At 37.8% G+C, this 21,895-nt stretch overlaps 1 protein-coding gene across 1 annotated transcript in view; it reads left to right on the top strand.

The window, feature by feature from the left end:
• Positions 1 to 21,895, top strand: part of sort1a (sortilin 1a) — a 77,647-nt gene that overhangs the window by 41,802 nt on the left and 13,950 nt on the right. The window contains exons 8-16 of the mRNA XM_072563681.1: positions 495 to 622; positions 6,060 to 6,204; positions 7,656 to 7,811; positions 9,534 to 9,640; positions 14,287 to 14,389; positions 15,246 to 15,417; positions 15,905 to 16,095; positions 20,963 to 21,152; positions 21,662 to 21,778. Of these exons, the coding sequence (XP_072419782.1) occupies positions 495 to 622; positions 6,060 to 6,204; positions 7,656 to 7,811; positions 9,534 to 9,640; positions 14,287 to 14,389; positions 15,246 to 15,417; positions 15,905 to 16,095; positions 20,963 to 21,152; positions 21,662 to 21,778 (1,309 nt within the window). The remainder of the gene's footprint in view (positions 1 to 494; positions 623 to 6,059; positions 6,205 to 7,655; positions 7,812 to 9,533; positions 9,641 to 14,286; positions 14,390 to 15,245; positions 15,418 to 15,904; positions 16,096 to 20,962; positions 21,153 to 21,661; positions 21,779 to 21,895) is intronic.

The raw sequence follows: 21,895 nt of genomic DNA on the forward strand, positions 1-21,895 counted from the left end.
GTGCCACTCACAAAGGCAGTAGGTAATCTTTTTAATATATGGACTTGTTGCCAGGACTCTTGAGCCCATATTTGCAAGAATTTTTGATTCAATGGTGCATACAGATGTTAACAATATGCCAGTAACAATGCTGGAAAGCATTAAAAGCAAGCATATTGTTTCTTTTAGTGTGTGAATGCTGACTAGAAGTGTTCATTGTTTTATTTGCTGCTTAGCTATGGTAACTGTGAACTCTTACAATATATCCTTTAATCCCACATACTTTCCCATTCAGTAGAAATATAGTAATTTCAGTTTCAAACTGGTAGATAAGTAGCAAAACAACTATTGGAGTTGTATTTGCTTAGTCAAGCTGGGACTGAAAACATTAGGATTTTTTATTCCAGGGCATGTGGGTCTAAAGTTTTGGCAAATTCAAAACCTTTATTCTATTCTCAAGGTCACTGTTTCCAATAGGTATAGGAAATAATGAGAATGTAATTTTTGTTTTGTAGCAGCAAGAGGCCTTTTGGAGCTTAAAAGGACAGATGATTTTGGAAGAACATTTAAAACTATTGGATCAAAAATATATTCATTTGGATTAGGAGGGCATTTTCTCTTTGCTTCTGTTATGACTGATAAGGTAAAGGTTTATGGATACTTACCAATTTTCAAAACATCTACACATGAACAATCTATTGCTTGACAGTTAGATTATTAAAATATATATTCTCTTAAAGAGCTGAACATTAAAGCAAATATTCTCTCATAGACCCAGCTGGATCACTACTTCCTTATTCTGTTTTCCCCCCTACTGTGATAAGACTGTGGTGGAAAGTAGTTTGTTCCCAAGTCATTGCTTCAAAGAAGTGTGTAAGCAGCTTGATAATGACTTTTCAAGGAACTTCAATTTAATAAGTGCCAAACTATAGTACTTTTTTCTCTCCAGTTAATTAATCAACCTATCAACTTTTCTTGCTACAAATAATGAAAAATAATTGATTCCCTAAATGGAGTTTAATGTTCCATCAGAGGAAATAGATGGTCTATATTGGGTTGGCTAATGACAAATGTGGTTGTTCGCAAAAGTAATTTTCCTTTGGACCTGACTTGGTATCTGTGGAGGGAATTTCTGTTAGATCACCTGTTTGCTCATCAGCAAATCCTGTTGTACATACTCATTCTAATCCTATTCAATTACTATGTCTGTAAATGGGTAATCTGAAATAGTACTCTAGAGGCTCCCTATTGAGTTTTTAAAGTAAGTACTGCTGACTTGCATGTGGTAAGCAATCATTGCCTGAAGGCCGGATGTAGAGAGGAGTGAATTGATCTGGCAGATTTTGAAGGTCATCTCCACTCTGAACATCTCAAATTTAAATTGAACCAGTGTTTGAAATAATATCACCAATTAATTTGATAGAAATTATGGCAAATAAAACTGAAGCGCATAACTGAGTTACTTTGTTTTATTTTACTGTATATTTTTGTACTTCATAATCCTTCCGTTTGCAGGAATAAAATTCTAAACTTATTTCCAATGGTAACATTTGAAGAAAAATATCCATTAATTTAAATTCTTTCTCATACTAATTGTGCACTAACGTTTTACATCTTTGTTAAAGCAACTAATAACATTTTTAGTTAATGCACTCAACTTAATTGAACTTAAGGTGCTCAAAGTACTTGAGACAGCTTTGTGAATTTTATTGAAAGTAATCAAATTGTCATGATATTCTAATCTGCATGACAATTTCTGTCCATGTATATGATTAGATTAGATTCCCTCCAGTGTGGAAACAGGCCCTTCAACCCAACAAGTCCACACTGACCCTCCGAAGAGCAACCCACCCAGACCCATTTACCCCTTCACCTAACACTACAGGCAATTTAGCATGACCAATTCACCTGACCTGCACATCTTTGGACTGTGGGAGAAAACTGGAGCACCCAGAGGAAACCCATGCAGACACGAGGAGAATGTGCAAACTCCACACAGACAGTTGTCCGAGGCAGGAATTGAACCCAGGTCTCTAGAAATAAACTAGATTTAAGAAACCCTACCTTTGAAATTTCTGATATTGCAGATTTAGGGGGGGAAAATAAAACCTTCCCAGATTTTATGTCCTACATTTATATCTAGGTTATGAAGTTATGTCTCAGTCAAGCTGAATGTCATTGTCACTGTAGTACTAAGTGTTCAAAAGAGCTCGATTGCTTGATGTGGCTTTCATGGAGAGAGATCCAGTTTCAGATTGTTGTTTTTTTTTAAATTGGATTTTTGACTTAAAACTCAGTTTTTTTTATGAGCCAGGTGAGATATATATGCCCTCAAACGACAAAACTAAATTTGACTCATTGAACAGCTAATGGCCAAGAAGTTGCAATGCTGGGAAAACTGAGTAGAATACTACTTTGTGCATGAAGTGTTTCTTTGAAAGAATATCTTGTATTTTTCATTCTGAATCAAATTAGTGTTGAAGAAGATTCCGAATCTTCTTTGTTTACCAATGTACTTGGGTTTATATATGCTCCAACTTATTTAACTTTAATTGTATGCATTCAGATATAGCCAAATGTAAATGCATTATTTATCCAGTACTCCTCTTCCAGAATTACCGAAGATTTAATATACCAAGATAACACTGATCAAAAGTAAAATTTCCTTAGTGCAATGCAACTTTAAAATTATCATTGCTTTTGGTCCTTTCTTAAAGAATTTAATCTTCAAGTCAATCAGGCTTCCTGTCACAAATTCCAGATGTTCAGTTACTTTGTGTCATCTTGACTAGTAAATCATCAGTGCTTTAATATGATTCCAAAAAGTTTTCTATATAGTAAGCTGCTTGTGCAATTACCTCATCTTAAAATATGTATTGGAGGTGAATATAAAATAGCATCATTCATTGGGATAAAACCTTTCTGCTTTTGGAATTCCTAAAAAGAAACTTTCTTGATCTTAAGTTTTAGCCAGACGTGAAACAAATAAAAATTTGGGTCTGTAATCAAAGATGTAGCTGAGTGTGTGTTTGATTATTAACTTTCACAACTGTCAAATGATAATTGTTGATAAATAAAAATCCATGGGCAGAAATTTAACCAAAGCAATTATTGGCTTAGATATTTGCTTTTTAAAGAGAACCTTATTTAGACAATAAACAATAGACAATAGGTACAGGAATAGGCCATTCGTCCCTTGGAGCCAGCACCACCATTCATTAGGATCATGGCTGATCATTCACAATCAGTATCCTGTTCCTGTCTTATCCCCATAACCCTTGATTCCACTATCTTTAAGAGCTCTATCCATCTCTTTCCAGAGACTTGGCCTCCACTGCCTTCTGGCGCAGAGCATTCCATATGTCCACCACTCTCTGGGTGAAGAAGTTTCTCCTCAACTCTGTTCTAAATGGCCTACCCCTTATCTTTAAACTGTGTCCTCTGGTCCTAGACTCACCCATCAGTGGAAACATACTTCCTCCGGCCCAGAGTGTCCAATCCTTTAATAATCTTATGTCTCAATCAGATCCCCTCTCATCCTTCTAAACTCGAGTATATACAAGCCCAGTCGCTCCAATCTTTCAACATATGATAGTCCCACCATTCTGGGAATTGACCTCGTGAACCTATGCTGCACTCCCTCAATAGCTAGAATGTTCTTCCTCAAATTTGGAGACCAAAACCATGCATAATACTCCAGGTGCAGCCTCTCACCAGGGCCCTGTACAGCTGCAGAAGGACCTCTTTGCTCCTATACTCAATTCCTCATGTTATAAAGGTCAGCATGCCATGAGCTTTCTTCACTGCCTGCTATATGTACATGCGTGCTTGCTTTCATTGGCTGATGTACAACTACACCTAGATCTTGTTGTACTTCCCCTTTACCTAACTTGACTCCATTTAGATAGTAATCGCCTTCCTGTCCTTGCCACGAAAGTGGATAACCACGCATTTATCCACATTAAACTGCATCTGCCATACATCCGTCCACTCACCTAGCCTGTCCAAGATCATGCTGTATTCTCAACATCCTCCTCACATTTCATCCTGCCACCCAGCTTTGTGTCATCAGCAGATTTGCTAATATCACTGTTAATGCCTTCATTTATATCATTACTGTATATTGTAAACAGCTGCAGTCCCATCACTGAACCTTGTGGTGCCCCACTGGTCACTGCCTGCCATTCTGAAAGGGACCTGTTTATCACAACTCTTTGCTTTCTGTCAGTCAGCCAATTTTCAATCCAAGTCAGTACCTTGCCCCCAATACTATGTGCCCTAATTTTGCTCACTAATCTCCTGTGTGGGACCTTATCAAAGGCTTTCTGAAAGTCCAGGTACATTACATCCACTGGCTCTCCCTTGTCCATCTTCATAGTTACATCCTCAAAAAATTCCAGACGATTAGTCAAGCACAATTTTCCCTTCGTAAACCCATGCTGACTCTGATCTATCCTCTTACTGCTATCCAAATGAGTCATAATTTCATCTTTTATAATTGACGCCAGCATCTTTCCCACCACTGACGCCAGGCTAACCAGTCTATAATTCCTTTTTCTCTCTCCCTCTCTCCCTTGAAAAGTGGGACAACATTAGCCACCCTCTAATCCATAGGAACCGATCCTGAATTGGTCGAACATTGCAAAAATGATTACCAATGTGTCCGTGATTTCGAGAGCTACCTTTTTAAGTATTACTTGATTAGCTGGTCAGAAAAGAGATCAGGATTAGTTTCCTACTTATATGGGACCTTTTGTATATTCATAGTATGATGTAAAGCCGCATTAAACTGTTGTTTATGCCTTTGGTTAAGTGCTTAGTCAGCCAGTGGCGTTCTACAAAGTAGAGTTCATCCTGAACATATGCTTGCCCACATGCTGCTCTGCATTTCTTTTTGGTTGCCTTCTGAACCTAGCTTCACCATAAATACAGACCACTGTGCTCTAAAAGAGCTTCTTCATAGTGTTGTAGTGACAAGGATAGGCTGGATGTATCCCTTTTTATGGCCCTAGCTGCCACAAGGTAAATTTAAAAGTCCAGTGTGAATATTAGGAATTGCTTAATGAATAAGTAAACTGGATAAATTGGTAGGGTGATGGGTGGGATTGGTGGGCTGAGAAGAGTGATTTTGTCATCAGGAGGGGGATTTAGGTGGTTTGGGGGTTCAGTTAAGTTGGAATGAATGTAATTGGCGAAGGGAGGGTCAGTGTGAGTAATTATGAGGATCAGTAATGCACGTGTTAGACTAACATAATCTAACGTGTCTAGGAGACCTTCCAGGTAAGTATAGTGTAACTGTCTCACGTTAGCGAGTTTTGAAAAGATTTGTAGCTCTGGTTGAGATTCTGTTTGCTCGTTGAGCTGGAAGCATCGTTTTCAGACGTTTCGTCACCATACTAGGTAATATCATCAGTGAGCCTCCGGTGAAGCACTGGTGTTAGTAACCCACTTTCTATTTGTGTTTAGGTTTCCTTGGGTTGGTGACATTATTTCCTGTGGTGATTACCAAGTATGGTGACGAAACGTCTGAAAACCAACTTTCCAGCTCAGCGAACAAATGTGCATCCACTGTCTCCTGTATCTGACTCTAGTTGTAAATTTTGACACAGGGTCCTGGAGAACAAGTGAGGTTCAGACTTCCTGGGCAGCTCTCACAAAGAGCAACAAGTCAGGACTTGTGTAGGGTCCCAAGATGTTACTTGGAAATGCATCTAGTCTCCAACAAATAAAAATGGTAGATCTGGATGAATGTCTGTTAACTAATATTTCTGATAGCAAAATTACATTGCTTAATGAGTCTACTTCAATAAGATGCAATGTGTTATATGGATAATTTTGCACTTTGGGGGCATTTAGGAATTTTACTTGCAAAGCTGAACCCCCTCTGGAGAGAATGAGTGTGTGTGTGTGTGTATATATATCTTGTTTATCTTTCAGATTGGATAACTAAGATTTTTTTTAAAATATCCAGTTGTGATACTTCCTTAACGTACATGTATTATTTTTAAAAAAACCTTATCCTTAGATTTTTCTCAACATTGGAGATCAGAAAATGGTTGTTTATTTATATTGTTTTATAGATCAGTTTAAGAGCACTCCATGTGTCCTTGGATATGGGTGACACCTGGAATATGGTACAGTTGCCTCATGTCAGCACTGAACAGTTCTACTCCATTCTGGCTGCAAATGATGACATGGTATTCATGCATGTTGATGACCCTGGTGGTAGGTTTTAAAACTGGATGTTCATTTTAAAAGTAATAGAGTTAAAACATACTTTCAAATTTGTGATTACTTATTTTACATGGATTTGTTAAACCCCACTATTTCTTTTGTTAATGTGTAATACAACGTGGGATGAAATTTGGCATCCCTTGTAACCTTTTTATTTTATTTGTGGATTTAATTTGGAGTATTTAAAAATCATTAAACTTTTGGCTGTCTTGTTTACCTCATTAACATGATATCTCTTGGTGACATTATCTACAAACAAGAATTTACTTCCACTTGCGTACTGACAGTGCTCGGCTGCCATTATTGGATTGTCATTGTGTGGTCAGGTTGCTTGTATCCCATTCGGTCTTGAGTGGATCCAAGTAAATATTGGAAGCAATAAAGTTATTGCCCTCACCCTCTGCACCCTATTCACTGATTCAATACTTCTTACTACCCATTGTCTCTGGTTCAACCAGAGACAATCAGCATGCCTCATTCAACCCTGGGCTAAGATTTTGAGTTCCTATCCTCTTTACACTTTTGTGTGACTGCTTTCCAACCAGTAAGAAAATTTCTTGGATAATCAGGCAGAGCTAACATGATTTTCTGAAAGGGAAATTGTATTTTCATTGAAGCTTTTAATTTTTGATATCTCCTGACTTTATTGTCCGAATGATCTTCTGTTTCCCCCACAATGTAATAGAATGTTTCTGTTATCCATCCAAATATCACCCTATCTCCTGTCCTGCACATTGACCATGCACGTTTGGTCTGAATCACTTTCCTCTAATTTAAAACTTTCATCTCCTTTATCTATTTCTGTGTAATGTGCCTTGAGACACATTTGTGCATTGTTAGTGCTATATAATTGCAAGTTGTTTTAACACTCCTTACAATAATCTTCCAGAAGAGCAATACTAAATCTTCAATGATATCTTGAATCGCATAATTGGCCGATGGATAAGAGTGATTTTATTATGTCAGGTCTCATGGCTATTAGAACTTTGAACAAAAATGTAAAAACCTGTAGAATATTCACAACAGAACCACATAAGCAAGAAATTACAGTTTTTAAAAAAACGTTCTGTGTTGATTAAAGTGAAGGATAACAACAGGGAGTGGGCATATTATCAAATTTTTGGCATTCTGAGTTGGTTGCTGGTTTAGGCTTTGCATGTTTGATTTCCTTCCCAATGGTTATACTGAATCATAGATGGTCATTCTATAATAGGAATTTTCTATCTCCGTACAACTAAGATTTAATGTTGTCTTTTCTTCTTGCTGCAGATTTGAGATTGGATTGGGGTGTATTGAATTTGATTTAGGATTCCTGCAGCAATGATGAATCATTTTATTTCACAAATATAAACTAGAATAGCTTTTGCCCTGTCAGGCATACTTAATGAAAATGATTTGTTTTCTTGTCTTTCCAACATCCACCCCCACCCAACCTCAAATAGATACTGGCTTCGGAACAATTTATGTTTCAGATGATCGGGGAATAGTATATTCCAAATCTCTCTCAAGACATTTGTACACGACAACAGGAGGCGAGACAGATTTTACAAATGTCACTTCATTGCGTGGAGTATATGTTACCAGTGTGCTTGCTGAAGGTAAGTATACAAGTTTGAATTTCTTAAAGTTGTATCTGTTTTAGAAAAACATTTTGTTTGATATTTAGAATTTGTAGAATTGAAAACAGTAAATTATATTTTTGGTATTTATCAGAACAGGTAGTTCTGGGATAGCACACATTTTGGCAGCACGATTTGGCTATAATGTTGCTGAAGAATTTGGGAACAGTGTTTTGGAGAACGCTTACCTCGGTTGGCAATAGTGATTTCAGGGATTGGTTTGTTTGCTTCATTATGCGCGTGTGCCGATGTGCACACCAAAATCTCTGCGTCGTTCTGCGCATGTGCTGGTGTTCTTGTTGTTTGCACATGCACAATGTCAGTTCTGGTCTCCATGTTGTTCTGTGCACTTATAGAAGATTCTCTGCAGTTCTGTGCGTGCACAATGTGAGCTCTGGTCTTCATGCTGTCCTGTGCGTGCGCTAGTGTCAGCTGCTGAAGAACAGCTTTCTGTGAGAGTAACTGGATAGAGAACAGCTTTCTTACATTTTTAAAACTGTATTGTGTTCAATTTACTTTTGTTTGTAAATATGGTTTCAACCTTCATTCAGGCTGTGCTATACTTTGTTAGACTTTTGGGTGATTTTTGAGCAATCGTGAGTGATATATTTTGCTGGTCTGCCCCTAACCCCACTTGTCCCATAGGCCCCATTATTTTCATTAGGTGATTTTATTTTGAGAGGTTTCGTTGGAACGCAACTACAGCTTTAGAAGAACTACCTACCTGTATTGCATTTTTAAAATGGTATTCCATTACTGTGCAAAACAATGTTGCATCTGAATAACAATTATGAAGCTATAGCCAAAGAAATTTGTTTACACATATGGCAAAGAAGTAAAAGGCTCTTCAAATTTCATTTTGTGTTGAAGATATTTAAGTGTAGCTTCTGATTAGATTAATTTCTTTGATATGGTGCACAGGTTTGGGTGTTTGTATGGAATAACTTAGTGTTGTTCTGTGGCCAATCTTGTATTTACCAGTTCTGTTGAGAACTTAATTTGAATGCTTGGAGGGCATATGCATCGTTTGTAAACACGGTGGTTCAGTTGGTAGCACTGCTGCCTCATAGCACCAGGGTCCCAGGTTCAATTCTAGCCTCGGGTGACTGTGCAAACTCCACACAACAGTCACCCTGTGTCTGTGAGTTTCCTCTGGGTGCTCCGGTTTCCTCCCACAGTCCAAAGATGTGCAGGTCAGTGAATTGGCCATGCTAAATTGCTAATAGTGTTAGGTGCATTAGTAAGAGGGAAATGGGTCTGGGTGGGTTAATCTTCAGAGGGTCGGTGTGGACTTGTTGGGCTGAATAGCCTGTTTTCTATATTGTAGGGAATCTAATCTAATTAATCTAAACAGTAGTTCTTATGGATTCTTCCTTAATAGGAATGGATGTCACCTTCCTTCTAGCCACCACCCGCACACGTATGCACACTGGTCTGAACTACTTTCGTTTCTTCTGTGATTTAACAAATTGTGGCTCATTGACTAAAGTAATCATTTTGAATTTGTTGTGTTGTTGATCAAGAGCCAGAAAATGCTGTTGACTTTATACAAATGAGAATTTTGCTGTTGGTCAGAAGTTCTGATTCAGTTAGGAATTTATTGGTATTGCTGGAATTTGCCGCTAGCCTAACTTAGTTCTCAGAAGTTCACAGGAAAACTTACCCTATTTATATTTAACAGCATGTTTTAATATTTTTTAGATGGTTCTGTTCAGTCTGTTATTACATTTGACAGAGGAGGGGAGTGGCAGCCCTTAAGGAAACCAGAGAATAGTGATTGTGATTCTACTGCTAAAAATAAAGATGAGGTGAGTATAAGATGTGTTGATGTAACTCAAATATTTTGACATTCTGCTAAAGTTATCACCGTGTACAGCAATTGCGGTTTTGAAAGTTATTTCGATTTGAATGGAACTTCTGACTGGATTCAAATGAATGCCATTTGCACATAAGATAGTTAATACCACTGTGGTGCTAACATTCCTCTCAATCAGGATGTAGGTTTGCTCGATGAGCTGGAAGGTTCATTTTCAGACGTTTCATCACCATACTAGGTAACCTATTCAGTGAGCCTCTGAAAAGGATATTGCAGATAAGTAGATATACTGAAAGATAAGTAGTTGAGCGTTTTTGTGTTTTGTGCACCTGAAGCCATTTTGAATCAATTTGAAAATGTTAGTTTAGCAGAAACCCAAGTTTGATTTAGTTACAGTTCACTTGGCATGAAAATAACTTTTATCAGGCTTGCTTTTTAAGATTTAATATTTTTCTATAGTGAACAAGCAATTTATGTTAAGTTGGTACAGCTTCTGAGCCTTGTGTATTTAATGTTGGAATCCAAGCCAAGGAGTTAGTGACAGTAAAGATATTTTATAGTAATTTAATTGCAATGAATTTTGTCAAAAATATTACTTTTTTCTGTGTAACTTGACTATTTGAGAAATTAGCTAAATTGCTTAGCATTTCCTTTTTTGTGTGTTTCATATTCTGTCTGCTCAAATCCTTACTCTTTTGGGCTTTTAGTACTTTGTATTAGTCTGATGATACTGAACATTCTGGTTTTCTGCCATAATTGGGGAAAAAAACAACACATACTACTGAAGTTTTTGAAGTTTTTTATCTTGTACTCATCAGGAGAAATATCAGCGTTCAAACAACCACTATAATTTATTATATGAAGGATAAAAAGGGTGGTGATTGCTTTAGGCCTTGCTACTGCAAAGTAGAAACATTACATGTTTCTGGATAATTAATTGCATTTGCATGTATGCCATTTCTAGCATATAATAACTGAACCACAGTACAAGCTCAACCGTTCAGATCTACACGTGTCGACACAGTGTAAGTGCTATGTAGGATTTCTGCCCTCTGCAGATGTCCTTGGGCTCTAGATGTTCTTTCACCTCAAGACGAGAATAGTTATAATTGTGTGGCTGGGAAATGGTTTCATTGACTTTGGCAGGCAGGATACAGGAGCTGAATATTATTTAAATGGAGAAAGACTGCAGAAAGATACAGGATACTGGAATTTGGGAGTTCTAGTATCCAAGCATCCAAGTTCAGCAGGTAATAGGGAAGGCAAAATATATGTTGGCCTTATTTCAAAACAAATGGAGTATTAAAAGAGGCAAGTATTGCTAAAACAACAAGGCATTAATTAGAGCACATTTGGAGGACTGAACAGTTTTTATCCATTATTTAAGGAAATATATATACTGGCTTTGGAGGCAGTCACTAGAAGGTAATTAAGTTAATGCCAAGTATGGAGGAATTATCCAATAAGGAGAAAGTCAAAGTCTAACAATATAAGGTTGTGGTCCAGCAGGTTTATTTGAAATCACAAGCTTTCGGGGCTCTGCTCCTTTGGGTGAAATGGAAGGAACCGCGCAGGCACAGAATATATAGGTGAAGAAATAATGGCAAAAATAATTTCCTGTAATTAAGAGTGTCAGCAGGTAAGTATAAATAATGAGAGTTGGAGTATCAACAGGCTGAATACCCAGTCATTACAGATGATCAAAAGTATCAAACAGTGTGAATAAAATGTCAAAGCTGAATAACAAATGAAGGGATGCCCTGTGAAGTGATAATTAAGGGAGAGAGATAATTAGGAGTAATCAAAAGTAAAATGGTGCTGGAGACAAACAGAATGGCTGGAATAAACTGAGTGGGTATTAAGAGTGTGCATGTACTGTTCCTTCCATTTCACCTGAAAAAGGAGATGCACTCTGAAAGCTTCTGATTTCAAATAAACTTGTTGGAATTATAACCTGGTGTTGTGTGACTTCTGATTTTGTTCACGCTGGTCCAACACTTTTAAGGAGAGGCTGAGGAAGTTGGGCCTGTAGTCATTGGAGTTTAGAAGAATGAGTGGTGAAGTGTATTGCAACATTCAGTTTTCTTAGGGGAACTGACAGGGTAGATGGGGAAAGATTAGGACCAGAAGAGACAATCTCAGACTAAGGGGCACCCGGTTAGGATAACACTGGTTGAGCAGCCTACATCTACTCCTAGGAGAAAGTGAGGACCACAGATGCTGCAGATCCAGAGTCGAGAGTGTGTTGCTGGGAAAGCACAGCAGGTCAGGCAGCATCCAAAGAGTAGGAGAATTGACGTTTTGGGCATAAGCCCTTCATCAGGAATGAGGCTTGTGGGCCATGTCTGATCATTCCTGGTGAAGGGCTTACGACCAAAATGTCGATTCTCCTACTCCTTGGATGCTGCCTGATCTGCTTTGCTTTCCCAGCAATACACGTTCTACATCTACTTCAACATATTATACTCTTTTTTTTTTAGATGGATGCAGTAAGCCTCTTGGGTTTACTGTAATATAGTGTAGCTCAAGGTAGTGGAGCTACCAACTTGGAAAAAAAATGCAAACATTTAAAAATGGCTTTGAAGTCATTTTTAAAATTGTAACATTTTGGAAGAACCCTCCACTAAGCCCAAGGGCAACATCACAATAGAGGATCAGGAGTGTGATTTTTGTGTATCTGATATTTTGTCCATCTTGAGTATTTCTTTCATAATTGAAATGAACTTTTCCATCTATGCTTCCAGGTTAATTTTTAATATTTTTATATAGTGTTGATACACCTTGACTTCAGTTTCTCTAGAGACAGGGTGGTTGAAAAGGTTTTTAGCACACTTGCAATTATTGGTCAGTGCATTGAGTATTGGAATTGGGAAGTCATGTTGAGGTTGTACAGAACATTGGTGCGCCTCTTCTGGAATATTGTGTCCAGTTCTATTCGTCCAGTTATAGGAAGAATATAATTAAGTAGGAGAGAGTTCAGAAGAGATTTGCCGGGGTTTTGCTGGATATAGAAGGCTCAAGTTATAAGAAGAGTCTGGAACGATTTTTCACTGGATTATGGGAGGTTGAGAGACAACCTTATAGAAGTTTATAAAATAATGAATGCTATAGATGGTGTTAATGATGATTGTCTTTTCACTAGAATAGGGGGTTTCAAGATTTAGGAAGCGCACTTTTAAGGTGAGAGGAGAAAGATTTTAAAAAAAGACGTGAGGGGTAATTTGTTTTACACAGGGTGGTGCATGTGTGGAATGATCTTCCAGTTGAAGTGGTGATGTGGATGTAATTACGATGTTTGAAAGACATTTGGATAAGTACATGAATAGGAAAGGTTTGGAGAGGTATGAGCCAGGAGCAGATAGATGGGACTAGTTTAGTTTGGGATTATGTTCAGCATGGACTGGATGGACCAAGCCTTAACTCTTACTGTTTGTCCATTTTTTTCACAATACTGTAATTTATTGTTTTAGATGCACCAATTGTTCAGTTCCTACTAGCTGCAAGGTAGTGGGTAGCATGATGTGAGTTTTTGAAGCAGTTTCTCAGGATTTTCAGGCTGCATTCAATCTAGATGATGTCTTGCTTGTTCACACACAGCCACAACTATGCTTTCACTTTTTACCCTGGTTTACGTACTATTTATGACACAATATTCTGTTGATCTAGGGAGTCTGTCTCATTTTGTCAAGAGTATATCTGGTAGGGGTGAAGTATGTTATGGGTTGGAGTATTGCCTTTTAGACATTATCACAAATCCATTGAGAGATTAAAATCTTAGGTCTCCTTCCCTGCTGCACAGTCAGAATGCAATGGACATTACATGTATGATACCTTGTGCCTAATTTGGTGTTGGAGAGCTAAATGGGCAGCACTACCAACCTAGTATTACGGAAGGTGAGTTGGATACATTATGGCGTAGGTGAATTGCTAACTTTGAGGGCAAGACTTTGTATTTTTAAAGTAACACTTCTAACAAATTCTGAGAAAATGACTTGCTTTGAAAATATCTAGGAGTATTGATTTATTAAATAGCAACAAAAAACTTTCTCACATGATAGAAATTTCTTAGTGTTGATACAACAAGTAGCATGCAACTTCTTTAATAAGAGTTTCACCTTGTCTCTGGATTTGAAAATAATTAAGAACATTTAGTACACCACACAGTGTTTTAGTTGGACATTAACAGAGAAAAACTTGAGTCCAACTAAATGTCCATATTCACTATCATAATTGAATGTGTCATTTAAGATGTTCAAAACCCAATAATATAGTGTATTATATAAGCTAGTGTATTATATAAAAGAATTTAACTGGGTTAAAATTAAGAGAATGCATTTAGAACTTCATGTTAGCCACATGGTGGTGTGCCACCAAGAAAAGTCCCAGCCCTGTAATGAGATTCACTGTATACAATCCAATTTGAATATTTTGAGATGTATGTTGAATGTTCCAAATTTTCCAGTGCTGAGTATATTTAATAAATTAGTAGATGATGCTATCTTGAAGTATTTTTGTTGAACTGATGTATTCTGTTTTGCTGTCCCCTCAATGTTAAACATTTTTTCTTTATAGGTAGCTTAAGTCTAACAACTTGATTCATTGTTGAGTCATTCTAATTCTGTGCCTGAATTTCCACAGTGTAGTCTGCATATCCATGCATCCTACAGCATCTCTCAGAAACTGAATGTACCAATGCTGCCGCTCTCTGAACCAAACGCAGTTGGCCTAATCGTAGCACATGGTATTGAGATATTTTGTTATGTTCTGTTAGTTATTTTATAGCTTCATTGTTTCCTGGACAAAAAGACAGTAGGGCTGCTTATGTTCTCTGTTAAGTGCTGCCAAATCTTGAATACTTCGTACTTGAAATCTTTCTAAAAGAACAGGAGCAATTAATATGCATTTGTTCATTTTACTTTTATTATGAAATTTGTTTTTATAAGCATGCTGAATTTGACTGTTTAGAGTTTTACAGTTTGCTCTTTACTCCAGTAGGTTTGATGCTGTTTACAAAATTTGAATAGTGTAGTTAAATTGAGGAAGATTAACAAAATATTGTTGTAGAAGGAATAGCATCTTGCTGAACCTTTTTTCAGTGAGTTAATACATAGGTGTGCTAAACCGATGAGTGCCATCCATTGACTTTCTCAGAAAGTGATTTAAGCTTAATTAGAATTTTCTCTTTTGAAAAGACAGTTGATGTTGGTAATGTAAAATATGCTTTGTTAGCATCTGAAGAGGGAAAGTTCAGCTAACTTTTCTTTAAGTATAAATTTTCAAAATATTGCTCTAAATGTCTTGAATCCTATTGCTGATACAATTTTAGGAATGATACCATTATGTAACTGGAATGTGGTAGCTATTTCATTAATCGCTGAAACAAAATTCATATCGTTTAGAACAAAAATGCTCAATATATTCTAGTATTTTATGTACTTTTTTTTTACTGTTATTCAAAGTTAATTCCAGCAAAGTAACACTGCAAGTGGTCAATTATCCTAACTATTTGAGCTTTTGTTTTAGAGAAATAGCAATTGTTCAGCCTCAATTTGTTCTACATTTGTTACTTTAGTGTCATGTTTTTCTCTCCTTTCTAGGCAGTGTTGGGGATGCAATTTCTGTAATGATGCCTGACGTGTATGTGTCTGATGATGGTGGATATTCCTGGTTTAAAGCTTTGAAAGGACCCCATCATTATACTATTCTGGACTCTGGGGGCTTGATAGTTGCAGTTGAACACAATGAGTATAACAGTGTCAATACAATAAAGTGAGTATTGTGCAGTAACAAACACTTCTGATCATGTTTTTTGTATCTGCATGCTGTAAGTTTGTTTTATTGTGGCATGAATTTGAACACTTCATTTAATTTGTTTGTATAATATGATTTTATTTAGACCAATTAAGCAAATCGCTTGCAAACTTATGACCAAATAGCCCCAGCTACCTGCTTTTTCAGCATTTCTGGATTTATTCTGCAACTTTTTAAAAACTTGAATCAAAACATTTGCATTTTTTTCTTGGTACTTTTGATATTTGAACAGCTCAAATAGAGGACCATTTGTCAAAGTTAACTTGGGCAAATCTCTCTTGTAATTTTGAAGATGTTAAGTTGATATTGTTTGGTTTTGATTTGTTTTGTTATGAGAGCACTATTGATTATGCAGCAGAATAATGACAATTTTCCAATCTCCAGAAAAGGGGAAGCACTTAATTATATTCATTTATTGATTAAATGTCTTTATTTTGATTCGTAGGTTCTCTATTGATGAAGGCCAGTGCTGGTATTCTTATAAATTCATTGAAAAACCCATTGTATTTACTGGCCTTGCCTCAGAACCAGGAGCCAAATCAATGAATGTCAGTATCTGGGGATATGTGGACCTCATAATTACACAGCACTGGATATCTGTCACTATCGATTTTGAGGAACTCCTCACAAGGGACTGTGAGTTCAGATTTAATTGGATTGAGAATTAGTAGATTTAGAAGAATTAAACACAGTCAATTTACACCAAACCTAAAGCCATTTGTCTTAAAACCTTCGTGGTTTTCAAATCCTTCACAATTTGAATTAATTTGCAGCTATATTAGCTAACATATTGCTTTGGAGAGTGCTGGAGTTGATTGGTTATAATAAATTTCTGACGGTGTTTGGTACAACGATCTAGTGATGAATGGATTTCATTGGAGAAAAGTAACTTGAACTACTGATACAGGTTGATAGTGTTCCTGTGAGCCTTGCAATTTTACTGTTAAGAAAATAGAGTCCTAGAAAAGTACAGCACGGAAATAGACCCTTCGGTCCAACTTGTCCATGCCAACAGATATCCTAACTTAATCTAGTCCCATTTGCCAGCACTTAGCCCATATCCCTCCAAACCTGTCCTATTCATATACCCATCCAAATGCCTCTTAAATGCTGTAATTGTACCAGCCTCCTCCACTTCCTCTGGCAGCTCATTGTATATACGCATCACCCTCCGTGTGAAAGAGTTGCCCCTTAGGTTTATGGTGAGAGGGGAAAGATATAAAAAGGACCTCTGCCCTCTAGTTCTGGACTTTCCCAACCCAAGGAATTTGTCTATTTATCCAATCCATGTCCCTCCTGATTGTATAAACCTCTATAAGGTCACCCCTCAGCCTCCGACGCTCCAGGAAAAACAGCCCCAGCCTATTCAGTCTCTCCCAATAGCTCAACTCCTCCAACCCTGGCAACGTCCTTTTTTGTAACTCTTTTCTGAACCCTTTCAGGTTTCACAACATCCTTCTAATAGAAGGGAGACCACAACTGCACACAATATTCCAAAAGTGGCCTAACCAATATCCTGTACAGCTGCAACATGAATCCTATACATTCCAGCTCCTACACTCAATGCTCTGACCAATAAAGGAAAGCATGCCAAAAGCCTTTGTCACTATCCTATTTATCTGTGGCTCCACTTTCAAGGAGCTATGAACCTGCACTCCAAGGTCTCTTTGCTCAGCAACACTCCCTAGGACCTTACCATTAAGTGTACAAGTCCTGCTCAACACCTCACATTTATCTACATTAAACTTCATCTCAGCCCATTGGCCCATTTGATAAGATCCCATTGTACTCTGAGGTAACCTTCTTCACCATCCAACACACCTCTAATTTTGGTGTTGTATGCAAACTTACTAACTGTACCTCCTAAGTTCACATCTAAGTCATTTTATATTAATGATGAAAAGTAGTGAACTCAGCACTGATCTTTGTGGCACTCCACTTGTCACAGGCCTCCATTTTGAAAAGCAATCCTCCACCACCACCCTCTGTCTTCTACCTTTTGAGCCTGTATCCCATGAGATCTAACCTTGCTCACCAGTCTCCCATGAGGAACCTTGTCGAACGCCTTACTGAAGTCCATATAGATCACGTCTACTGCTCTGCCTTCATCAGTCCTCTTTGTTACATCTTCAAAAACTCAATCAAGTTTGTGAGACATGATTTCCCATGCACAAAGCCATGTTGATTGTTCCTAATCAGTCCTTGCCTTTGCAAACACATGTACATCCTGTCCCTCAGGATTTCCTCCAACAACTTGCCCACATCTGATGTCAGGCTCAATGATCTATAGTTCCCTAGCTTTTCCTTACCACCTTAATTAAATAGTGGCACCACGTTAGCCAACCTCCGGTCTTCTGGCACTTCACCTGTGACTATTGATGATACAAGTATCTCAGCAAGGGGTCTTGGAACTTGAAATATAACTTGTAGAAGCTATGGAATGTCAGCAACCAGTCCTTACCCAGCCATACATCCTACATCAACTCATTCAGCTCTTAATATGTTGATATTACAGTATTCCTATTGGTTGAATTGTACCTTTTTTAATCATTATCCTCAGCACTACACCATGTCCTTGGACCCCCTTCAAATTCATTGTTTCTTGGACCCTGTTTAAACCAATAAACCTGCAGCTTCTTAAACCTCTTACATCTACAATCCCTTAACTAATTTACATTCCCTAACTCTCCTTTACTTCATGTGCCCTCCACCACAAGATTTTTACCTTGTATGTGCATGAGTTCACTCTTCAACACTTGATTCTCTTTTGGTTATTTATCATTGGTCACTTAAACTATTTCCTTGACTTTGTTCCCTTTGCAAATCTGTCACTGCCTCACATTAATGTCACCTTCTGACACACACTCCATCGTTTATGTCCAAGTTAGAATTTACAGTTAGCGAAACTTGAGAAGATTTGTAGCTCAGGTTGAGGTTCTGGATGTAGGTTTGCTCGCTGAGCTGGAAGGTTCATTTTTCAGATGTTTTGTCACCATACTAGGTAACATCTTCAGTGACCTTCCGGATGAAGCACTGGCTGTATAGCCTACCTTCTATTTAGGTGTTTGAGTTTTCTTGGGTTGGTGATGTCATTTCCAGTGGTGGTATCATTTCCTGTTCTTTTTCTCAGGGGGGTAATAAATGGGATCTAGGTCAACGTGTTTGTGGATAGAGTTCTGGTTGGAATGCAATGCTTCTAGGAATTCTCATGTGTCTCTCTGTTTGTCTTGTCCTAGGATGGATGTGTTGTCCCAGTCGAAGTGGTGTCCTTCCTCATTCATATCTAAGGATACTAGTGAGAGTGGGTCGTGTCATTTTGTGGCTAGTTGATGTTCATGTATCCTGGTGGCTAGTTCTCTGGTGGAGGAAGTGAGGAAAGTGTGTCCAGCAGGCTAAGATAAACAGGCTAGTTCTCTGCCTGTTTGTCCAATGTAGTGTTTGTTACAGTTCTTGCATGGTATTTTGTAAATGACATTAGTTTTGCTTGTTGACTGTATAGGATCTTTCAAGTTCATTAGCTGCTGTTTTGGTGTGTTGGTGGGTTTGTGGGCTCCCATAATGCCAAGAGGTCTGAGTAGTCTGGCATTTATTTCTGAGGTATTTTTCACGTAGGGGAGAGTGGATGTCCAGAAACTCTAACCACACTCCTCTCCATCAAAGACATCTCTGAAATGACTGCCAGACTACTCAGACCCCTTGGCATCATGGTAGCCCACAAACCCACTAACACAGCAGCTAATGAACTTGAAAGACCCCATACAAACAACAAGCAAAACTAATATCATTTACAAAATACCTTGCAAGAACTGTAACAAACACTATATTAGACAAACGGGCAGAATACTAGCCAGCAGGATACATGAACATCAACTAGCCATAAAAAGACATGACCCACTCTCTCTCTAGTATCCTTAGATACGGATGGGGAAGGACACCACTTCAACTGGGACATCCACCCTTGGACAATCCAAACAGAGACACACATGAGAATTCCTAGAAGCATGGCATTCCAACCAGAACTCTATTGCCAAACACATTGACTTGGATCCCACTTACCATCCCCTGAGAAAAAGAACAGGAAGTGACATCACCAGAGGAAATGACACCACCAACCCAAGGAAACCCAAACACCTAAATTGAAGGCAGGCTGTACCACCAGTACTTTATCCGGAGACTCGCTGAAGATGTTATCTAGTATGGTGACAAAACAACTGAAAACGAACCTTCCAGCTCAGCGAGCAAACCTACATCCAGAGAATTTACAATCTTCTGATATGATACTGGCCTAGTTATCGATTGCTAATGCTAGCTGTGCCATATTGACAGTATTCTTCTTTGCTTTTCTGAACCCAAAGTGCATGTTGAACCCAAATCATCTGTCTTCCTTGCCATTTATTTAAAAATTCTCAAACCTGGATTCCTCTTGTGTTTGTGAATCATCCAGTGACGTTCGAAATCAACGTAGTGTATGTTGTTGCAATGAAGAGCTTAGAAGTTGGAATGGATATATTTTCTGTCTGTGTGTATGCTTACACTTTTAAAAACAAACTTAAGTTTTCAATTTAATTTTTAAAAATTGTTTTTATGCAACTAAATGAAACTAATTCAGTTTGGAGAAATCTATCACTATCTCACGTGGTAGCGTGGAGCTCAATAACGTTGATTTTTATTTGAAAAAACAAATTTGCATTTAATTGGCACAATGTCATGACTTGCCAAGAATGCTTTGAACCAGTGGATTGTGTTTTGGAAGCAAATACCGTGGACAAAAGCCCTTACAATAAAGTAACAGATTAGTTAATTTGTCTTAGGTTGGGGAATGATTGAGGGTTTGATGCTTGATTGTTTCTAAAATTCTTATGGTGCAGAAAAAGGCCATTCAGCCTATTGAGACTGCATTGACCCTCCAAAGCACATCACTCAGACCCACCCAAGCCCCATAACCTTGCATGGGATTTTTTTCTTCGCCACAGCTAACCCATATAAACTGCACATCCATAGATAATATAGGGCAATATTTTTAGTATAGCCAATCCACCAACATGCACATCTTTTGACTGTGGGGGAATACTGGAGCACCCAAAGGAAGCCCACGCGGACACCGGGAGTATGTGCACTCTCCACACGGACTGTCATCCAAAATTGGAATTGAAGCAAGGTCACTAGCGCTGAAGCAGCAGTGCTAACCACTATGCAATGCTAATGTGAGGGCTAAATCCTTTCCAGGGGTTTGGGAGGCCTCACTTGTTCTTCCATAGTGTCATGTAATTTTTTTTAATGTCCTCTGAACAGGTGAGATGAGGCATTGCGAAATAGCAGTGTAGGCAATTAAGCACTGACGTGTTAGTCTAAATCATGCTTCAGTTCTATAATGGGATTTGTACTGACAATTGCTCAACCTTCCACCCTGTAATGAAGGGGAGCAAGCAAATGTTTTTCTTATTTAAAAAAAACTCTTTTAAGAAGAGAAATATGTAATTTTAAAAAATTCTGTTTTCCTCAGGTTCTGATGACGATTATATCCAGTGGCTTGCTCATTCAAGTAATGTTAATGATCCTAATGATGGCTGTATATTGGGTTACAAGGAGAAGTTTCGGCGTTTAAGAAAATCTTCCCTCTGTCGAAATGGACATGACTATATTGTGAATAAACAGCCCAATGTCTGTCAGTGTACTCTGGATGATTATTTGTGGTATGTAATTTCTACTTACCCAATGATTTGTGATGAACATCTGTTAATCCAGTTTGGTTACCTTGCTTTGAAATTTGTAGGCTTTGTCAGATTAAGGAAATACAGAACAGGAAGAGTGCATCAGGCAGATCCTAGACTATAGTTTGCTTTGCTTGGTGATGAACTTTCTGTAGATCCTCTGAATATTGATTCGTAACTTGTAATTGTTTTCAAAATCTAACTTAATTCAATTAATGTGATGGTCATAAAGAATGGATGTTATAATCATGTGCTGTTTCTAATTGAAAGTTTCATTGTGTCTACTTAGGGCTTAATTTTGGTAATTAAAATAACATGCCTGATTGAATTATTTGATTGTTAATCGTTGTGTTGGTTTCATGCGGTAGAGAAGAAAGGAAGGATAATTACTTTTTGAAGTGAGAACTGATTTCCAGGCTATATTGTGAGAACAACATCAATTTATGAAATTGGCTGGCGATGGCTTTAAATATACAATTTCTCCCTGTCAGTGATTTTGGATACTATCGAGAAGAAAACAGCTCGGAATGTGTGGAGCAGGCAGATCTGCAAGGCCATGATCTGGAGTTTTGCTTACAAGGAAGGAAAGAAATTTTGCAGACAAATGGGTGATGAATTGTTTTATTTAAAATTGAAGAGAATTTTTGACTCTGTCTGTTAGCATGATATAACTGACTCTCACTTCAAACTGGCATTTAAAAATTCATATTCAACAGTAAATACAA

Source organism: Chiloscyllium punctatum, chromosome 45 (genome assembly GCF_047496795.1).
Source record: "Chiloscyllium punctatum isolate Juve2018m chromosome 45, sChiPun1.3, whole genome shotgun sequence".
NCBI classification, from domain to species: domain Eukaryota; kingdom Metazoa; phylum Chordata; class Chondrichthyes; order Orectolobiformes; family Hemiscylliidae; genus Chiloscyllium; species Chiloscyllium punctatum.